Source organism: Pan paniscus, chromosome 1, assembly GCF_029289425.2.
Source record: "Pan paniscus chromosome 1, NHGRI_mPanPan1-v2.0_pri, whole genome shotgun sequence".
NCBI lineage: Eukaryota > Metazoa > Chordata > Mammalia > Primates > Hominidae > Pan > Pan paniscus.
Window position 1 is genome coordinate 33,312,201 of NC_073249.2, and position 21,239 is coordinate 33,333,439.

General features: G+C 35.4%; 1 protein-coding gene and 1 long non-coding RNA gene across 2 annotated transcripts in view; one reads left to right on the forward strand and one right to left on the reverse strand.

Moving 5' to 3' along the window:
• Window positions 1-21,239, forward strand: part of USH2A (usherin) — an 800,680-nt gene that overhangs the window by 330,797 nt on the left and 448,644 nt on the right. The window contains exons 23-29 of the mRNA XM_003814150.6: window positions 3,734-3,860; window positions 6,054-6,155; window positions 8,008-8,187; window positions 9,295-9,425; window positions 14,491-14,764; window positions 19,551-19,754; window positions 19,882-19,962. Coding sequence (XP_003814198.3) covers window positions 3,734-3,860; window positions 6,054-6,155; window positions 8,008-8,187; window positions 9,295-9,425; window positions 14,491-14,764; window positions 19,551-19,754; window positions 19,882-19,962 — 1,099 coding nt within the window. The remainder of the gene's footprint in view (window positions 1-3,733; window positions 3,861-6,053; window positions 6,156-8,007; window positions 8,188-9,294; window positions 9,426-14,490; window positions 14,765-19,550; window positions 19,755-19,881; window positions 19,963-21,239) is intronic.
• LOC130541237 (uncharacterized) lies at window positions 5,957-20,386 on the reverse strand. Its single transcript, XR_008955279.2, has 3 exons — window positions 20,251-20,386; window positions 13,652-13,780; window positions 5,957-6,152 (listed from the first exon to the last, which is right to left on the reverse strand). It is a non-coding gene; the product is annotated as an uncharacterized LOC130541237 (long non-coding RNA).

The window sequence follows — 21,239 nt, forward strand, 5'->3', positions numbered from 1 at the left end:
TAAAACTGCTTGAGTTTTCAGGAAAGTGACAATTATTTTTTAAAATACAAGATATGGGTTGAGCAGGATGGCCTTAGGATCTAGCTGAGAAAATGTAATCAGATGCATTACACTATGTGCTCACGGGCCATGAGGCTATCTATATATGAAACAACGAGCTCATGCTAGCAAGGACTGTGTCCTTCCTTACTTCCAATGAATTTATACTCTAAAACAGGTACTAAACATATTTTCTAAATTTATAATGAAAGCCCCACTCATTTTTAGACAAAGAAGTGTTAAAACTGAGGCATGGTGAAAATTTTGAATACTCTTCTCTTATTTGCTCTCTTTTTCCAAAGTCATATCAATGCAGCTTCTTGTATGAAGTTAGAGCTACTCTGAGTTTTAAAAAGTATAGAAGTTTATTTCATATGCCTTCTATTGGCATTACATTTATTTATATTTTAAATACTTTGGGTACCACTTTAAGTCAGTTTTTCTCCTTTAATCTTTAAATGAGGATGAGATTATCTAGTGAATACTTTTTATACTCATCACACAAGTAATTATGTACTTAGTGTGTCTGTCTCATCAGACTGTATGATCCAGTGAGGGCAAAGTCTATGAATCTTTTGCCCACAGGTACTTCCTCAGGACTTAGAACAGTCTTTGGAACATAGTAGATGCTCAGTAAATAAATGACCATTGACATATTACCTGGCTGATTGACTCAATAACTGTTGGTAAGATACTACTACTCATAACTGAAGAAAATTATCCATTTTTCTGGTTTACAACGTCTAGCTTTGTAATGATTACACAGATATTTTGTGTTGTTTGTTTTTTTTTTTTATTTTGAAAAAATTAGAGAAAAAGTCTTGCTGTTTTGCTCAGGTTGGTCTCGAACTCCTGGCCTCAAGCAATCCTCCCACCTTGGCCTCTCAAAGTGCTAGGATTACAGACATGAGGCACCATGCCCAGCCTTGTTCAAATTTGTCTGTTTTTCAAATAATTTGATTTTTATCAGGAAAAAACAAGATGCTTATTTTTAAATTGTTTTTACTGAATTCATTCAAAATAGCCAAATTTTGAATTATGAAGAGAATTTCAAGGAATTTTAAAGTAGTTATCTAGCACATATTTATAAAATAACTTGAAGTCATTGTGTACTTTGCTCTTTTTAAAATATCTTAATAAAATTGAGTATTAAATTCCTTACATAACAATTTAATACAACGTAGAGGCTATAGATATAAAAATGTATTTGGTTTGTGATCCAACTATCCAAAGCATTCTATTGAATAAATGTTTAGGGAAAGGGAGATTCTTCATAGTACATAAAATTGGAAATGTATTTGTATATTACAAACTGGGCACTTGCCATTGTTAAAAGATACAATAAAGAAAAGTTAACTACAACTTTTAATTACAGTTTTTATTGTTATCTCCAACAATTTTCTATAATTTTCCCATTCTTCACTTAATTAAATTCAATTTTGAATATACTTGATCAGATAATATTTTAGTGACCAGTAATGATCTATGTTTATCCCTTAAATATTCTATGTTCAGTGACATTAACAGGAAATTCGCATCATATTCTGGGCTTACTTGGAAGGAAGCTGTGAAAATGAAAGCTTTAAAACAATTCTGAATAGCATCTATTGAATGTGTCTGATATGTTCCAAATAGAAAGAACAACATGCATAATATGACACCAGAAGTCATCACAGAATTGTTCTTTCAACATTGATGGGGGGAAGTAATCTTAAAATAATCTTCAAAAAATGATATTCTAAATTGCTGTAAGTATAAAGTGAGTTTGTCATGCTGAGGCTGTAGGTAATGTACTTGAATTTGTCTCCAATAAATGTGATTTCTGATGTAGAGAACTATTAATGCTTCAGATTGTTGCCAAACAAAATATGAAGAACCACTTACTCAGACACCTGATCTTTAGAATGCAGCATCGTTTGTAACAATTTTAACGCTAACTAAGTACACTTTGATGAGACAGCATTTAATAAAATGCTCATTAATTTCATCATTAGCAAGGGTATGCTAAGAAGTAAGCCAGTTTCTTATGTCACGCCCAATTAGCATCCCATGCTAGTAATCCCATTAGTATTGTTGAATTCACTAATGGAAAAACTAATGGGCATGCTACCAGGGCACATTAATTGGGCACGACACCAGTTCTGGTTTTAATTATTAAACTACGATAATGAAATGTGTGTTTGTAAAATATTAAAATGTTGAAATAGGGTTGAAGAAAATAAAAGGGTGTGTAGACAAAACAGATATAAAGAAAGTCAACCTACAAAAATACAAAGACTAGAACTTGCCAGATGGTCATGTTTCTAGCTGATGGAGTTGTCTGTAAAAGTTGGGATATTGTCCATGTGAGAGACAACCCACTCATACTCATGGGAAATTAAAAGTTTTTTTTTTTTTTACTTTGGTAACATGAAATTCTGTATGTCATACATGTTGTCAAGCTCTTTATGAGGCCCGACAGGAGCCAATTAAATGTGTAGAGTGGACATGTTGTATCACTGAAGCCATTTCAGAGAAAGATAAACAGAAATCATACTAAAGATGGTACGATTAACATTGTATGTTTTTCAATATACATCTTCAGCACCGTTACATCAAACAATTATCTATTTTCTCTTTTTGAAAAAAACAGCATAGCAAAATTATTAGAGTTTGGTGAAATTTTCTGGTAATTAAGTGTTTTGGTAATATTTTACCCAATCTAATTTTTTTAATTTTTGAAGATTTTATTAGAATGAGCTTTATTCTTGTTAAGTAAATCAACTTTATTAAGAAGAAAATTCATTCCCATTTAGAAGTTGTAGAGTAATTTCTTTTTTATTTTTATTTAATAGTAGTACTAGTAGCTGTTGGTGACAAAGTTGGGATATCTTTCACTTAGTCTTATTTACTTAACACAGAAAATGTTACTATAGGTAACCAAGGCTACTATAACATACTGGAAAATTGTTTACTTTTCTCGAAAGTAGTGAGATGGCAGGTGTTTCTTCTATTTCTCTTTCTCAGTTTTTTTTTTATTCTTACCTCCTATTTGCTAAACTCTGTTCTTAATATCTGCCATTTCCTATGTCTTATCACTTAGGAACATGTTTTTAACTATTATATGATTACCTTAGCCAGAACTATAATTATTGGATTTTAACTACAAAGCATTGTGTACTACATTTAACTCCACCCTTATGTTTAATGTATCACAACTGGCTAGTTTTTAAGGTGAATGTCATTCCCATTTGTTATTGATAATTTTATGAAGATAAGAGTGACTTGTCTGACATCTCTCTATCTTCAGAACTCATTTTGAGTGGTATTTTATGAGTTTTAAATTTTTCTCTTCTTTTTCATATTTATGCCATGAAACTTAAAGTCTAAAATTTTAGAATAGAAAATTCTTTACCCTTCTGATGAATAGCTATATTCATCAGAAAATGCAAGTGGCTTTGTAAGAAATTCTTACTGCAAAGGTGAGACCTTTACAGATCTGTACACTGTGGTGCACAGGGAAGTATTAATACATCACAGGAAAGCCAGAATGATGCTAGACATCAGCTTTAATTTTGAGTTCTGTTTGAAACGTATGCATGCTTGTATCAGGATCATAATCTTGAAACTTGTAAATTGGTTTATAACAAATATGTGTGTGTTTATTTGTAGATATGCATGTATAAACATTTATTTATTCATTCATTCCCTTAAGGGGTCACCAGTGGAAGTAACTACAACTAATGATCATGGCAAACAATATAGTGACGGAAAATGGCATGAAATAATTGCTATTAGGCATCAGGCTTTTGGCCAAATCACTCTGGATGGGATATATACAGGTAAGTACTTTTTGATATGTATAAATAGCCCTGTTGATATGTTGGTGTTGCCATACTTTTCTGTTGTTTATATTCCTACATTCTTATTTCACCATAATTTCTACTCAATTCCATATATATTGCTGTTGAATTTGCCTTTGGGATGCTCCTAAAAGGATGAAGTCTGGCAACCAGTTTTTCATCCATGAAGGTCTTTGGTAAAGAAAAAAATAACAATGAAGTCACCTACGTCTTTTACAGTTCTTTACAATTCGTGTGGACCTTTAGTTATGTTCTGTCATGTTACTTTTGACTTCCAAAAAACACATACAGTAGAGGAAAGCAGTTTTTGTCTGCATTTGGAAATGAGGAAACCAAGGCTGAGAAAAAAGTAAATATTTTTTCCTAACTTACACAGTTGAGAGGAAGCATTCTTGGGACACACATCCTGTTTTTTCACATTTAAGTTTAGTTTTTGCTCCAGCCTACCCTATCTGCCACATTTATGTAATTATAACATGATTACTGTACCTGTATAATGATGCAGGCTTTTATTAAATTATTCAGGAAATATCTAATTTTAATCAGTACCTATTATGTTCCAGGTATTGTTCTAGGTGCTCTGGATACAAGGAGCAAAGAGAATACTGTAAAACTTACATTTTATGGGAGGAATGGGGCAGCAAAATACAGAATAAATAAATTTAAACAAATATCAAGTGGTGATAAATTCTGAGAATGAAAAAGCCATATGAGAGGGAAAGTTGTGTGTGTATGTGCGTGTGTGTGTTAAGAAAGGTCTCTCTGATGAGGTGACATTTGAGCAGAGACCTGAAGGGACAAAGGGGAAACCATGTAAATATCCAGGAAGAGGATGCTTTGGGTTGCGAGGACAGCAAGTATCAGGGCCCTGAAGTGAGAGCACACTACATGTGGCATGTCAAGGACCAACAAGAAGGCCAGTGTGGGAAAGAGGGTGTGAAAGAGCTAATGACATGACATAAGGTCACAGAGGCCATTAGGGATCAGATTATATGGGACCTTGTGGGCTTTTACTTTGAAAGAAGGAAACTGTTGAAGGATTTTGAGGGAAGAATGACATAATATGACTGCTTTCTTTAAAAGGATCACACTAGCTGCTCTGTTGAGAATAAATTTTAAGGGGAATGAGGGTGAAGGCATGGAGATCAGTTAATAGGCTTCTGCAATAACTCTGTAATAATTCAGACAAGAAATCATGGAGACCTGAACCAGGGTGATAATTGAAGATATAATAAGAAGTATTCAGATTCTAGTTATACTGTGAATGTCAAATTAACAGGATTTGGTGATGAGATTGAGGCAGAATAGGGGTTGGTAAACTATCACCATGGGCTAAATCTAGCTCATGCCTGTTTTTATAAAGTTTTATTGGAGCACAACTACACCCATTCATTTACGTATTATCTATGGCTGCTTGAGTCTGAATAGTCTACAAAGACACTGTCTGGCCTTTGACAGAGTTTACTGGCCCTTAATGTCGAGCAAGCCTGTCAGGTTTGGGTCTCAGGCAACTGGAAGAATGTAGCTGCCAAAACCAGGGAGTGCACGACTGTGGAAGAAGCAGGTTTGGGGAGAGACATTCAAAGTTCAGTTGTGAACATGTTAAGGCTGAGATTTCTAAGACACCCAAGGGGAGATATCAGGCAGGCTGCTCAAGAAACAAGTCTGAGTTCTGAAGTCAGAACTTCCAGCAAAGGATGGTATTGAAAGCCAAGGGAACAGATGTAAGTAGGGCTAATTGGAGTGGATTGGGCTCTGGAAAAACAAACACAAATAACTTTGCCTCTCCTCTCAAAGAAGGTGGGCATTAGAAATACGAACAGGGATTTCCATTGTTATGCCACACAGTCAGAGACCCAGGTTCCCCTGGCCTTTGGCCCTGGCAGTTCGTACTGGAACCCAGACCACTATTCATCCCTCTAGAGTACTTAGGGGGTCCCTATGGGTAGAGAAAGGAAGAGGCCTGAGAGGCAGGCGGTCTGGATCATTCCAACATCATGATGCTGGGATGTTGAGGACGAGCCAGTGAAGAAAAGTAATGAAAAGGCAACGAGGAGAGAGGAAAACCAAGAGAGTGGTATCCCAAAGACTGGTGAAGGATTTTATTATTTGCTGAGCTAGTAAAACTAGAGTATCCTGGTGAAGGTGTATTTCTCATCTCCTCTTCTCTAGGTTCCTCTGCCATCCTGAATGGTAGTACTGTTATTGGAGATAACACAGGAGTCTTTCTGGGAGGGCTGCCGCAAAGTTATACCATCCTCAGGAAGGATCCTGGTGAGTTTAGTAAGGTATATTATATGTTGTCATCCAAACTTAGAATAGAACCTGTTTACATTATTTTAAGGTAAGAATAAGTATTATGTTCTACCTCATGCTATATTTTCTATATTAATGTGCCAAAAATTTCCTTTAGGTCTCTTTTTTTAAAGGAACCATGTATTCCATATGACTTGTATTTATATTGTTAGTACTCGGTTCTTGATATATAAAAGGAATTCATTAAAACTTTTGCTGAAATGAATTAAAATAATTTCAGTCAAAGGTATGTTATTTTAGGACCTATGCATAGTTTTTTCTAAGATTTTAAATTGAATGTGAAACAACACAGAAATGGAAAACTATGGGCTTGATTTATACTCTAAATAGGGTGAAGAACATTCCCTGAATACTATGTGATAGGCACTAAACCAATCCCTAGATATTCATAGATGAATAAAATGTGGTCTTTATCACAATAGAGGTCACGGGCGTATAAACAGACAATTCCAGCCTAATGCCATTAGTGCTATAATTGAGCTATAGACAAAGTGATTCTCATATTTTTAGAACAAGAGCATAAGAACATATTCTAAAATGAAACTAATTAAAATGAACATGAATGGAATTAACCTTAGATAGGAAAAAAATCACCCTTCAAACGCAATGCTAATATTCTAGGATTGTTTCCCGAGTCCTCATTAAGAATCACAGGGTGCCTCCCAAGTCTCTCCCAGGAAGTTAAAATATAACTACATAAATATTACAAATAAGCTAGAACCCAGATAAGTATAATTTGTTCATGGGTTGCAGTCTTCAGGGAATCATGATGAAGATCAAAAGGAATAGAAAGTGTTCATCAAATTTAGGAGAAGGATATAATTGAATCCTCAAGGCTGATTATAGTTACCTCCTCAGAAATGTCTCTAGATTAGAGAGGGTTTTCATTCAACTACTTGAGACTGATAGAGAAGTCCCTCTAAAACACACACACACACACACACACACACACACACACACACACACACACACACACACACCCTTTGTTTTTTGCCCTTCTGGGAAATAGTATCTTCAGGTACTAGGAGAGAATACCCTGATACTAAGTACCCTTCCTGTAGAGGACACATCTCCATTATGAATAAACAATTTTACTTTGTCTATGTAAATTGGCCTTATAAAACTCTCATAAACTCAAAGCTGAAAACTAAGCTTTGCCCCCATAGGAAAGGAGGTGGCTGTGTGAAATTCGACCTCAGTGCACCTTCTCCTCCTCTTGATTTTTTTTTCTTGCTTTTTCTCTAATTCTCTCATTTGCACATTTTCTCTCTCAACCTTCTGTTATCACCCTATTCACTGTATTTATAAACCCACCTCTACCTGGTCTGGAGAGTTCCACATTCAAGATCAACACTATATACATTTCCCAAAATATGAAGCCAAATTATTGATTTACTTCAGTAACAGACTGGTTCATAGATGAGGAATCTAAACTATAAACTATATATTAAATAGAAACACTCCCTTCCAGTCTAACTTTTAAAATTATAGTACTTTATTTTTGAGGTTAGTGGCAGATGAATTTTCTGTGTTAGTTGAAAAGGCAATATTCTTGCTACTGCAAAACCAAGGTTTCTGCATAAACATCTGTTTCTGCAGATATGATGGGTTTGAACCAGCACTAAACATTATAATTGCTATCATTTACTATAGCTGATGGTGTGGTGTTTACATGAATCATTAAGAGGCTTGCAGTAAATAGGTAGTGAGAGCTAGTGCCTATTTCTTTGACTTTAATAGCACATAAAATTAATTGCTTGAAAATAATCTTTCAAAATATATATTTCTTGATATCTATAAACTCCTGCAGAGATAATCCAAAAAGGTTTTGTGGGCTGTCTCAAGGATGTACATTTTATGAAGAATTACAATCCGTCAGCTATTTGGGAACCTCTGGATTGGCAGAGTTCTGAAGAACAAATCAACGTGTATAACAGCTGGGAGGGATGTCCCGCTTCATTAAATGAGGGAGCTCAGTTCCTAGGAGCAGGTAATGCTCTAGAAAAGACATGAGTGTTCACTTAAAATCTATGTTCTATCCTTTGTATAATTTAATCTCTCCTGTTTGATTAACTTGACCTCATATGAACCTAGTATCACAGAAATACTTAGTTATTCCAATGGTGCGCACAAATATATTCTTGACATCTGAATATGCAATATAAATTATAAGACTCATAAGTATACATCCATGTGTGATATCTCTGGTAACCCATGCAGTTCTTGATTTACATATGTTAGCATCACCAATGTCCATTTGCAAATCAGTTGTTTGGAAACTAGAATGCAGTTAGAGAGGTGTACTTAGAATGCACTCAGAAAGATGATTCAAAGAGTTTTGTTTACTAGGTTAATCCACAAATACCTATTTATCTCATTATATAGAAGAACAATGTTCTTAGTTAATTCTCGTCTAGGTAATGGGTTAAGTAGGCCATTGAGAGAGAGCTGGAGACTAGAACCACCATCCCTGCCATTGTTCAAAAGGCTACAGTGAAAGGGGAGGTGTAAGTGTCTGTAGCTTACCCCTGACATGCACACCGAGTCTCTGCCTGATCAGAGCAGAGACTTCCAGCCAGGGGAAGGGGAGAGGGATGATGGTGGCTTGGTGCACCTGGCTTGTTCATCAAATAAAAGCCCATCACTGCCTCCTATATTTATAGCAAAGTTGGTTGGGTATTAAGTTGCTTAAACTGCCTTCAGCACAAAAAGGCCTATGATATTAATAATATAATCTGCACATTTTTTATTCTGTTTTCATCAAGGTCATTCTGAGTTTCTTTTAGTCAATGCAAACTACTTATTGTTAATATTTATCTGAAACAGTAACAATCTTACATGATACAGACAACACACGATTTAGAGAGCAAATTTCTTCCTGTTAAAAAGTATAATATATATCAAAGTCTTTCTTAGTATATCAAGGTCTTTCTGTCACTTCTGTGCAATTACAAAAGGGATTTCTTAACATTGATTTACATCTTCTTTTGTGGGATTTACTCAGTGGCAGACTGTGTCCTAGAGTTTCTTAGCACCCTTACAATGCTGGCAATATTGTGTTACACATGCTAATATGTACATATTTTTATCTTTAAAGGGTTCCTGGAACTTCATCCATATATGTTTCATGGTGGAATGAACTTTGAGATTTCCTTTAAGTTCAGAACTGACCAATTAAATGGATTGCTTCTTTTCGTTTATAACAAAGATGGACCTGATTTTCTTGCTGTATGTGAATTAATTTGATTAAAATTACTTTAAAATATAGGACCCAACTTTAAAATAAATAAACCATGTGTTGGCATTACACTTAATTGGGGTTTCTTTACAAATTCACATTTGTTCATTTTTTTTCCCAGTCATTTTTAGTTTTGAAGTCCTGTGAAACATTTTGTATTTTATTATCCTAGTAATTTTTTAAGATGACAATTGTAACAATTATAATTTTAAGAAAACAGACTAGATATAAGGAATTAAGAAAATTCAATTTAGTATCTTAAGATATGAAAAACACTATTTCCCTCATTATCTTTTGATATGAGTTTTGAAAGCCTATACATTATATATTTTTCATATGACATATAGATAATCAAGTATAATAATATAGTGAACACTCCTGGAACTACCACCACGCCTGATAACTAAATATTATCATTTTTGGTCTATCTATAAAGTCTTTCCTATCTTGTTTCCATTTCCTTTCAGATGTCATAGGTAATCAGAATTTTGTATTTGTTATTCACATGCATTTTTATAGTTTGAACACCTAAAGAATGCCCACAGATTCTTGCTTTTGAAATTTATAAAATTGGTTTTATACTCTCTCTTTAGCACTCAACATTGTTTCTGAGTCATTTATGTGTCCACATAGGTATACATTTTCTTGGCTGTGTAGTATTTCTCTTCTCTTACCAATGACATATTGGTTGTTCCCATGTTTTGCTTCAATGAATAAGACTGCTATAAACATTTTTATACATTTCTCTAAATACCATGGGCAACTGTAACTGCTTTTCCTTGTCTTTAATCATTAGTTTGATACCACTGTTAAATACGTTATTAAAATTTTAATTCTTAAAAGTTGTTTTAAAGAACTAGCATAGAAACAGGAGAAAAATATGAACATCTTACCCTTAGATTCTTGATTCCTAGGCAAATAGACAAATACAAGTCTTGGTTTTTAAGAGTCTAAGATACTTTCTTTTTCTTTTTTTTTTTTTTACATTCCTAGCATATACAATGCCAATATTGCTAAGAAGGGAAATGGAAATTTATCCCTTCATAGTATTTATTAAAATTTCTGCTTCTTTAAATATTTGTTTGTCCTCTTGTGTATTGTTGGCTTCTTTCTCTGAAACGTAATGTCTATGAATCTTCTCTGAAACGTAATGTCTATGAATCTAAGGACCTTGGTTCTCTTCTTTATAGTTGTATCTTCAGTGCCTAAGCCTTAGCAATTATCATGTTAATCAATATTGTTGAATGAATGAATGAGTGAACATGTGAATGAGCTCATGCTGTGGTGACCTTCACTGAGCATCGTTGAGTCATCTACATGTGCATACACTGTGGAGGATACAAAGATGTTTACCATTTGGCTCCTCCTCTTGAGGACCATATGCCTGCGCTGGAGGTCTATATGCCCTACTATGCCACGCTTCCACCCTCCACCTTCCTCTCTTCATTGCTTTGTTACTGTATTAAATAATACTGTTAACTTTAAGTAACTCTTACTAAAAAAAAAAATTTAAAAATTAAGGTTGGGTGCAGTGGCTCGCCCCTATAATTCCAGCACTTTTAGAGGCCTGGGATTATAGGAGGATAGCTTGAGGCCAGTAGTTCGAGACCAGCCTGGACAATAGAGTGAGACCCTTTTTCTATGAAAATAAAAATAAAAATAAAAAGTTAGCCAGACACTGTGGCTAGTTCCAGCTACTCGGGAGGCTGAGGCAAGAGGATTGCTGAAGACTGGGAGTCAAAGGCTGCAGTGACCTGTAATTGCACCTCTGCACTCCAGCCTGGGCAAGAGAGCTCTGTCTCAAAACAAACAAAACCAAAAAAAATCAATACACTTAGATAAATATATACTGAGTGCCTATTATGTGCTTGGCTTTCTTTTAACACTTCCCTTGCAACTGAAAGGTAGCAGTCTTTCATAAAACTTAACATTATGGTCTGCCATATCTGAGGACTGAGGCTGCTCCCAGATTACCCCTCAACAACTCTTTCTATTATACTGACTTACTTCAATATGCATGGTTATCCCCTGGAACTTGATAAACTCAGAATGTTTCCATTGCTGAAACCTTGAATCTCAAAATATAACCTCATATCCCTCTAGCTCTCTCAGTCTCTCTCATTAAGTTCACCAACGCATTGACACCATTGGCTATTAGCCCACTTTCTAGTTAACTTACTTGCTCCTTACCTGAGCCACTATAATGTATTTCTTCAACCATATTTCTACCAATACCCTGATCTTGTGTCTTGTATTGGGCTTCACAAACCTTGATCCATCAGTCCAGCCACCTCGCTTTTCAGTTCTAGTAGCTAGATTGCTAAACACTATAGGAAAACTAATACGGGTATGAGAACTTGTTTTGAGCTCTCCAATTCTTTTATTAAACAGTATCTATTGTTTACAGGATTTTCTAATATATTTTAGATGTAGAAAGTGAAAGAAAAATAATCTTAGGATCTAGAAACACTATAACCTGAATGTCTTCAGGTAGTCTCACACTCTCCTGATAAAAACAAGCATGCATATTCAACTTTCAGTCTCTCTATCAACTTGACCGTATTTGAGCCAAGCCAGATTTCACTCTCTACCGACTCAGGGGAACAAATGAACAATTACCATGCTTACAACCAAAGAAAATATGTCTACCGTCATCCTAGATTCTATCCCTTCCTCTGTAAGAACTTGTTCTACAGTCTCCCCTCTTTGTATGTTCAACTGTTCCCTCTCAATTGGCTCTTTTCCCTCAATATATGGAATGATTGAAATTTATTTTCCTTAGTGTTTTTTCTTTTGTCTGTGAAGCCTCCTCCACTGTACTTTTCCTTACCTTCATGGTCAAGTGCATTGAAAGTGGTTACTTTTGTTATTGCCACTTTTTCATCTCACTTCAGTCCCTAAAATGACTGTACATTAGGTTCCTGCCTCTACCACAGCTTTCTACAAAATCACTTTTCTAAAGTGGTCAATGACCCCCACATTTCCTAGCCCAATGATTTTTATTTCTTATATTATTTGTCCTTTTTCTGTCATTCTCTGTTTTTTTCTTATTCTTCCCTACTGATTTTCCAAAATACTAGTTTCTCCTGATTTCATTAAGTTCTCTTAGCTTCTTTAAGGAGATCATTGTCACTTAAAAGAACTATTTTCTACTATGCTGTCCCCTTAAAACATTGGTCTTGCTGAGGACACTAATCTTTTCCCTTTTCTCTCAGTCTTTTTACACTCACTGAATAATCTTATTTATTTTGTCATGTATTTTCTCCTTTTTGCTGGGCCATCCCCAAACTGCGTATCTTTATGTTTGACTTCCTCAAAAAGAGTTTCATCTGGATGTTTTATAGGCATTTCAAACTCAATATATTTAAAATGAACTCACCCCTCCTCCTTGTCAACAACAGTCAGCCTTTCTTTCAAATGCTTTTCATAACGTGATGATGGCAGAACACCCTCCTAGTTACCCAAAAAAGATGAGATGTGTTCTTAATTTCTTTTTAATTCATCTAACTCATTTACCTTTTTTACCAGGTCCTAATGAGTTGCTTTTACAAATACTTCTAAGATCGAGTCTTCTCTTTCATCAGCATCATCATTATCCTTATTTTAATGACTCTCAATATGTTTTCACAATTAAATGGATTTCCTAACGCATTTCCTGAATTCTAGTCGAGATTTTGTTTTCAATGTGTACTTCTTGTGTCTGGTAGGCTAAGCTTTTAGTGCAAGGTAATGCTGGGAAGAATATGAGTTCTGGTTTCAGACAGACACCAAACATTCTTTCCATACCAGACCCTCCTATCACTGAAAGTCCTTTAAAATCTGGCTTCTACATAGCTGGCAAGACACTACCTCACCTCCCACCTCCATATGTACCCCTTGTCTTAGCTAAGTTGGTGCCTTTCTCTGAACCTGATGTCCTCATGTCATGCATATTAGTCCCCCTCCTTGGGGGACCCTCCATGAATCTTATATAGTTTCTAAAACCTTGCTTTAAACCTTTCCCAACTTCCAGGGAGCAAAAAGCCTTCTCTGTTCTCTGCTTTCACTTTACTCCTTTCTTGTCTTGATTGTTGTATTGCTCCCACATGTTTGCCTCTGCTACTAGACAGTATGACTCTTAGGAGCAGTGTTTACCTTACAGCAGCAGGTATATGGCACATTGTAAGAGACTCGATATTTATTGAATAAGTGGTTAGACAAATGAAAAATTGCTTACCTGAGGTCCTTCCTGAAGATGATGCTTTTATGGAAAAATTCATAATTTTTATCTGGCATGATTTAATTTGTTTTACTTGACACAATTGATCTCAAGATTTTAAATATCATATGGTTACTGATATGGTTTCTAACAAAGTAAAAATATATTAGGTAAAATAATTATCATGAGACATTTTGAAGGAAAACCTATGAACTTATTTTTTACTATGAAAATTTGGGTGAAATATGTTCACATTAGAAAATGGTACAGTCATCTAATAGGATACACATAGAAGGAATTATGTTAGTTAAAGATTTAGAATAAAATCGAAATATTGAATCAAAATATGTCTTACATATTTGAAATTGAGTTCACTAGCCAGTTAAAATAAGCTTAATCAAGCTTGACATTTCATTTTCTTATTGTCTTGCCATATTTTCCCCCAAATTAAATTGATATATGAAGTAGTATTTTCTCATTTTCTAAAAATTCAAAGAGTCATAGTTCAAAGTGTTCTGTTCTCTTCAGTCATTCAGTCACTTATGCAGGGGTTTAATCTTCTAACTATGTTGCAGCAAAAGTAAACCTTAGGTCTACATAACATCGCATCACATCCTATAATCATTAGTAGGTATGAATTTGTTTGCATCAATACAACATTCTTCATGTCAACTATAAGCTAGAAAAGTATTTCCTATGTTCCTAAGCAGAAACTTAGGGTAGAGTGACACATTTCTACAGAGTGCTTTCAGGGAACTGTTTTGCTTTTCTTCAAGAAATTGACTTTCTGCTCTCTCCCAAACTGCCCTTCTGCAGCCTTTTTATATACCGACTTTCTTTTTTAATATAAAATACAGATGGAGCTGAAAAGTGGAATATTGACCTTCCGGTTAAATACCAGTCTTGCCTTTACACAAGTGGATCTATTGCTGGGGCTATCCTATTGTAATGGAAAGTGGAATAAAGTCATTATTAAAAAGGAAGGCTCTTTCATATCAGCAAGTGTGAATGGACTGATGAAGCATGCATCGGAGTCCGGAGACCAGCCACTGGTGGTGAATTCACCAGTTTATGTGGGAGGAATCCCACAGGAACTGCTGAACTCTTATCAACATTTGTGTTTGGAACAAGGTAAGTTCCATCTGGAGGAATTCACAAATCCATACAGCCCTGGTGCTAACGGTTTTTGGTGGTTCTGTGTTTCAAGAGATAGCAATAGACTCAGGCTAGAAGCAGCACCCAACAGCACCCCTTTTTCTGGAGAAATTTAAACCTTAAAAACTAACGAAAACACTTTTTCAAAGAGTTTTGTGTGTTACCCTTAACAATGTGCCATCATTTATAATCAGCATATTTATTTCAATATGTCCTCAGTAAATAGTAATTAATATACATATTATTATTAATGTGACATATAATTATATATGTGGTACATAATTATATATATAAATTACTATTTACTGAATAAATATCAAAATAAATATGTTGATTATAAATAAGGTACCTGAGGTGCTTCCCAAAGATGATATTTATATGGAAAAATTAGTAATTTATATATTTATTTAAATATGTAATGCAATTATATGTGAGATACATAATTATATATGAAATATATGTGTATACATACATAATTATATATAATATATAATTATATATATAATGCATATAAATGTATTTCCTCATATGTTGGATAATGATCATTATCTGTATTTACAGATGAAAAAATAAATTAAGTTGGTATGCATAACTAGTAAAAAATATCAATGCAATTCATTGCCTTTTCTTTCTTTGACATAAATGCTAATTGTCTCCATAGTTTTTCAGTAGAGCTTTCATGTGGAAAAAAAATGTGGGGTGTATTTGGTTGACTTCCAAACATACTTGTGAAAATCTATATATTGTAGATTATTAATAACTATAAGAGAAAGGAAAAGTGCATTATTTACAATTTAGGTAAGAAGTTAACTCATAGACGTTTGAATGTAATCAGAGAAATAATTAAGTTGAAAAGGCTAACAATATCTGTGTATCATTTCTTGTGGCAGTCATGGTTCTGAGAGCTTACATGAGAATAGGTGAGTCAATTATTCATAACAAGTGTGTTAGGCATTATTATTTATATCCTCATTACAGATGAGGAAACTGAAGAGCAGAGAGGAAGGTAACTTTCCCAAGGTCACATGGCTAGTAAGCAGATAGCAAGACACTAAGTCTCTCAGGCAGCCTGTTATAAAGTCAACTCTCCTTTTTACAGTCAATGCTCTCTTTTATGGGCATTGGTCAATGCTCCTTTGTAAAGTGGGGAAAGCACAGTAACTTCCAGCATAGGACCAAGCACCCTCCCACGTGTGAAAAAGGTCCTTTACATATTTCAAAATCTACGTACCCTGAATGGTTAAAATTTTCATGAAGCAATCTTTGCCTATTTGGTAAGTACATAAAGATTTAAATGCCTTTGAATAGAAAATATATGGCAAGCTCTTAGGAGACTTTTAGAAGGGTAGTAGTAAGGAGTTAATGAATAACTGGGGTGTAAGACAGTAATGACATTTTCAAGGCACTTAAGATGTAACAGCAGCTAAAAATATTACATTCGTATAAGAGCTTCTCCAGGTTTTCAGGTTTCTGAGGTTAGGAAGAACTTGAAAACCCTTCGTTTGAGTGAGATTACTTAATCCTGTTTGCTTCTGGGAAAAATAAAAATAAAAACAAGAAACAAAAACCCTGCATGTACAGCCTTGTTCTTTGAATTACCCCTAAACCCATTACTATTGATGGTCCTAAAGACGTGGCTAAAACCAAAATTGTAAGATAATAACAGAAGTTTAAAACATCACCATAGACCCAAAGGGAATAATTTTACCTACACACTATGACTAAGTCTGTGATACTGGAAGATATTTTATTAGTGAGTAATATTAAATTTTTATTACTGTAGTATCATCCATATCAGAGGTCTCAAAACACTGAAAAAATATTGACGTATGGTAGCTGGAACATAGAAGTCAAAATTAGCCATTATTTTTACTATTCAAGATACATTGACATCACCTGGAATGGTTATTAAAAATACAGATGTTAGGGACCCCTGTCCCCTAAGATTCTGACTCAGATGCCTTGAGAGACACTGATCTATATAAATAGCTGCATGTTTTATACGGTGATCAGGGAGACTAGTCACAATACAGAGGTGCAGCATGTATGTAGTCAATTGCAATTAAAACGAATCATGTTCATTTAATGTATTTCTTTCAACCCACTATCAATTGTCTTAAAAACGTTTTTCCTTTTCTCTGCTTCTTAATTAGCACCTTTTTTTTCATCAGAAGCTCTATTTTGTGGTCATATTAGTGCTATTTTTTTTTAATCTACTAACATTGTAATCTTCCTCCGAACCAGATACAAGACTAATTTTCTTTTTTGTTTTGAAAATGCTGGGCAACATAATTTGCTGAAGATGTGCCAGCTCAGATGATGAGAGTTTATCTTCTTAGAATGATCAATGAGGATAATCACTTACATCTAGGTTGGGCATGACTGGGTCTGGCATGTGGTCTCACAGGCAATGCTCTGCCCAAACCCCTCCATGGAGAGGGAGAGAGTGGGGGCTCAAATTTAGCAGGCCTGCCAAGCCAAGCGCTCTGCAGCAGTACTGCCTTCCCTAGAGGAAGGGCTAATGTTTTTCTGATTAGTCACCTTAGAGCTCTGGGCCACCTTTTAGGCATTTAGAGGCCCAGGGTTGGTGGTGTGGATGGGGATTTTTTTTGGATTCTCACAAGGGTAGTAGAGTAAGAAAAGAAAGCATTTCCACTCCTCTCGCAAACATCCCCTTTCTCCTTTTGTTGTCCTCGCATCTCATTCAAATGTTTTAGGTCTGGGGAGCATTTCTGGTGGTACAGAGTTGAAAGCACGGGACAACCTTAACTGAACTCTTCGGTTGCCACTGGAAGGACCCTGCACTAGAGCTCAGCAGCTTCAAGAGCTCAGCAGTCTCCAAGGCCAGAGGCCAGAGGACCATTTCCTTAGGAGGATTAGTGCTTACAAACTTCATTTTATAACTAACTCTCTGGGCCTTTTTCTTCATCTCCAAAATGAAGAAAGACGTATCTCCCTGGGCTTTCCCAAATTGAAAATTTCATCTTGTGAATTAATTTTTATGATGTTTTTTGCTAAATTTTTAATTTTTTAAACATTATGGTAAAATATATGTAACATGAAATTTACCACTGTAACCATTTTTAAATGTACAGTTTAGTGGCATTAGGTACATTCACATTGTTTTGCAGATATCACCACCATCCCTCTGAAGAACTCTTTTCATCCTGCAAAGCTAAAACTATGTACCCCTCAAAAAATAATGTAGCATTTCTTATAACAGCACTTGTTTGCCAAGCTGCCCTTTCACTGTTCTGATTTTGTTGGTAGGGAAGTTAGGGTACAGAGAATTTTGATAATACAGTTATGTGCCATCAGAAAATTACTACTGATAAATACATTAAAATTCTTAGCTTCTGAATTTTCCAGCCAATGATTTCATATTGAGCTTCATTGCTTTCAATTCAATTCACCCAACTTATTGAGTGTCTACTGTGTGTTTAAGATAGACTAGCAGTATTGATCAGTCAGGACTAAAAAAATGTGGATAATAGTAAAAGACATTTAAAAGGAAATAGGCTGCAACTTAATGTGTTAGAAGGCATAATAAGACATCATATGAATGCTGAGGAGAACAATATGGTCATTGTTACTATTAACTTATTTTACTGTTATGCATTGCATTATATTTTATTTCCATTTCCTGCTGCTGTGCTTTAATCTTGAAAAGAGCTGATCATGTGTTTGAGGCCTTTCAAACTTTACAGCATTTTGTTCGGAGAGAGAGAGAGAGAGAGAACATGCACGCTACAGCAATCTCAAACTCGGTCCTGTTTGTCCCAATTTCGTGCAGTTTTCTGCGCAGAGTACTGCCAGACTTCACTGAGCTGATCTCTGTTTTCACAAAATAGCATGTAATTCAAAGCCACTGCTATTCCCTGGCTAACTGGATGCCTCTTTTGTTTGCTGTCTAACAAAAAAGTGGCGAATACTCTAAATTCATTTCATCCGCATTCTCTGTTAAACTTCACAGAATGGTACTGCGCAGTGGGTGTTCAAAGGTCACCTGTGCAGAATACACATTCCATGAAATCTCATGGTGTTGCTATTGCCAACAGTGAAGGCTGGCCCCTGTCATGCTAATGGGGATGTAAAACTGGTGACCATTTTGTATATTCAAGATTATGGAATTCTGTGAAAAATGATAGAGCATAGTGACAGCTCTTCTGTAGGCTGATGTAACTCGGGCTAAATTCTATACCTCTGAAGTGATCGTTATGCCATTCATGGCAATATTTCAGGACTAATATATTTTGAAATTATGTTCTCTCTCCTGGTATTCTACATAAAATGCTCAGAGTGTATTTTTCCCCAATGAGCTTACTGAATAATCATGCTAATTCAAACATTATTTTTTGGCACTTAAAACTGACTTATATAGTAACTTAATTTTTCAGAATTAAGAGACATGGGGCTATCCCCCTACCATAATATGAAGTTGCCTAAATTTTATTTTATGGGAAGAAACGGAATTTAGAAAATGTGGGCCTAAGGAGGTAAAATAAATGCTTTTTCAGTACCAAAAGTTAAATTAGAATTATCCATGAATGTGTTTTCCAAATAACAGAACTATATTTCTTTGCAACAAATTAGCTTGTTAAAAAGTAGGAGGCATAAAAGGTTTTCCAAGGAAGACTCGAAAGTCTAGCAATTGTATCTAACCACCCCCCTTCCTCAAAATGTAGTGCTGCAGAGGACAAAAATGATTGGTAATTAATGACTCAAGCCCTTTATGCGATACTAATCCCTTACTATTTGCTAGGTTTCGGTGGTTGCATGAAGGATGTTAAATTTACACGGGGTGCTGTCGTTAACTTGGCATCTGTGTCCAGCGGTGCTGTCAGAGTCAATCTGGATGGATGCCTATCAACTGACAGTGCTGTTAACTGCAGGGGAAATGACTCCATCCTGGTTTACCAGGGAAAAGAGCAGAGTGTTTACGAGGGTGGTCTCCAGCCTTTTACAGGTAATGTGGAGGTCCTCCAAATTAAATGTTACATGTCTCTTATTCATCCCCCTTTCCCTCCCTGCCAGCCCCTCATTAATCCATATGAGTATTATTTTAATCTTGCTGCATCTTATTTCCATTTAAGAATACCTGTATCGGGTGATAGCCTCGCATGAAGGAGGTTCAGTATATAGTGATTGGAGTCGAGGACGTACAACAGGAGCAGGTAAATACTTATCTTCAAATGCATATGTGCACACACACACATGCATGTATTTGTGCATTTATATAAAAGGAAGGACTATTACCCTGAAGCAGTAATATTTTTGTAGTCTTCTGACAGAGCATGCCTTGGTTTGAAAATACATCTGTCAATGGCTAAAATGCTTAGTAGATCAGTGCTTTTCTTTTATCAAGAATTCACTAAATACTTGCTCAGACTTGATCCTTTCCTCTTAGGATGCAGAAGAAAGGAAAGTTCAGGTTGTCTTAAGGATGTAATAGCCCCACCTACCTAACATGTCTAAGGATAGGTAACCTTTACAGATGGTGTAGATAGCAAGAAGCTGAAGTCAGGGATTAGGATTATCCTTGGCTGGGAGTGGCACCTTCTTGACTTTCTCACAGAAAGCACATTTGAAACCGGCAACTGGTTGGAATCAGGGGTGTCTATGACATCATTGCAGATGTTTGCCCCGTTGTTGACTATTAGAATCTTAGAATGACTCTCCCAAGAGAGAAATTGCTGATTGGTTTAATATATTTTGAGTTGGAAAAGAACCAACTAGGAGACAGTATACATTAGACCTAATCTCAGACAACTGACTTGTTTTGTACTTCTGACTGGCCACAAAATCTTTTCCCAAAATACCACCACAGGAAGGCATTCAGCACAAAGAGTTTTGTGAATCAGTGACATTCTACTATTTTGGGTCAAATATTTGTCAGGAAACTGAACACATCTCCAGATGATTGCCACTTACGTCTCTGCAAGGAAGTTTATTCAGCGAGTATCAATTTGTCTAAAGACGCGTTTCCATCAAGATATTCTCTTATACTTAATCAACAGTAGGTTACTATCCCAGGCATCCTTTGAGGAATCTTCTTCATCTAAAATATAATTAAATACTGAGATGAGCAACTAAGAATAATTTTCAAGACTCTCTACCTACATATTTTCCAGAAGAGGACAACTTGACACTTTTCCAGGATGATTTAAATTATCACCTATTTATAGGCAAGACAATGAGCTGAACGATCTCTTAAAATTCTTTTCAACTTCAGAGCTAAGAGAAAGCTCCAATATAAAATACTCACTTGTTACTGACATGTTCTCTGCTCCTATTTCACACTCTTCTACTTTATTAACAAATATAAAGCCCGCTTTGAGTATAATTCAGCAACATTAATAGGCGTTTGGAAAGCACATTGCTTACTTAGCTTAATAGTCCCCATTTTGAGTACTACTGAGAAAGTACACAAATAGAGCTCTGAATTTATAGC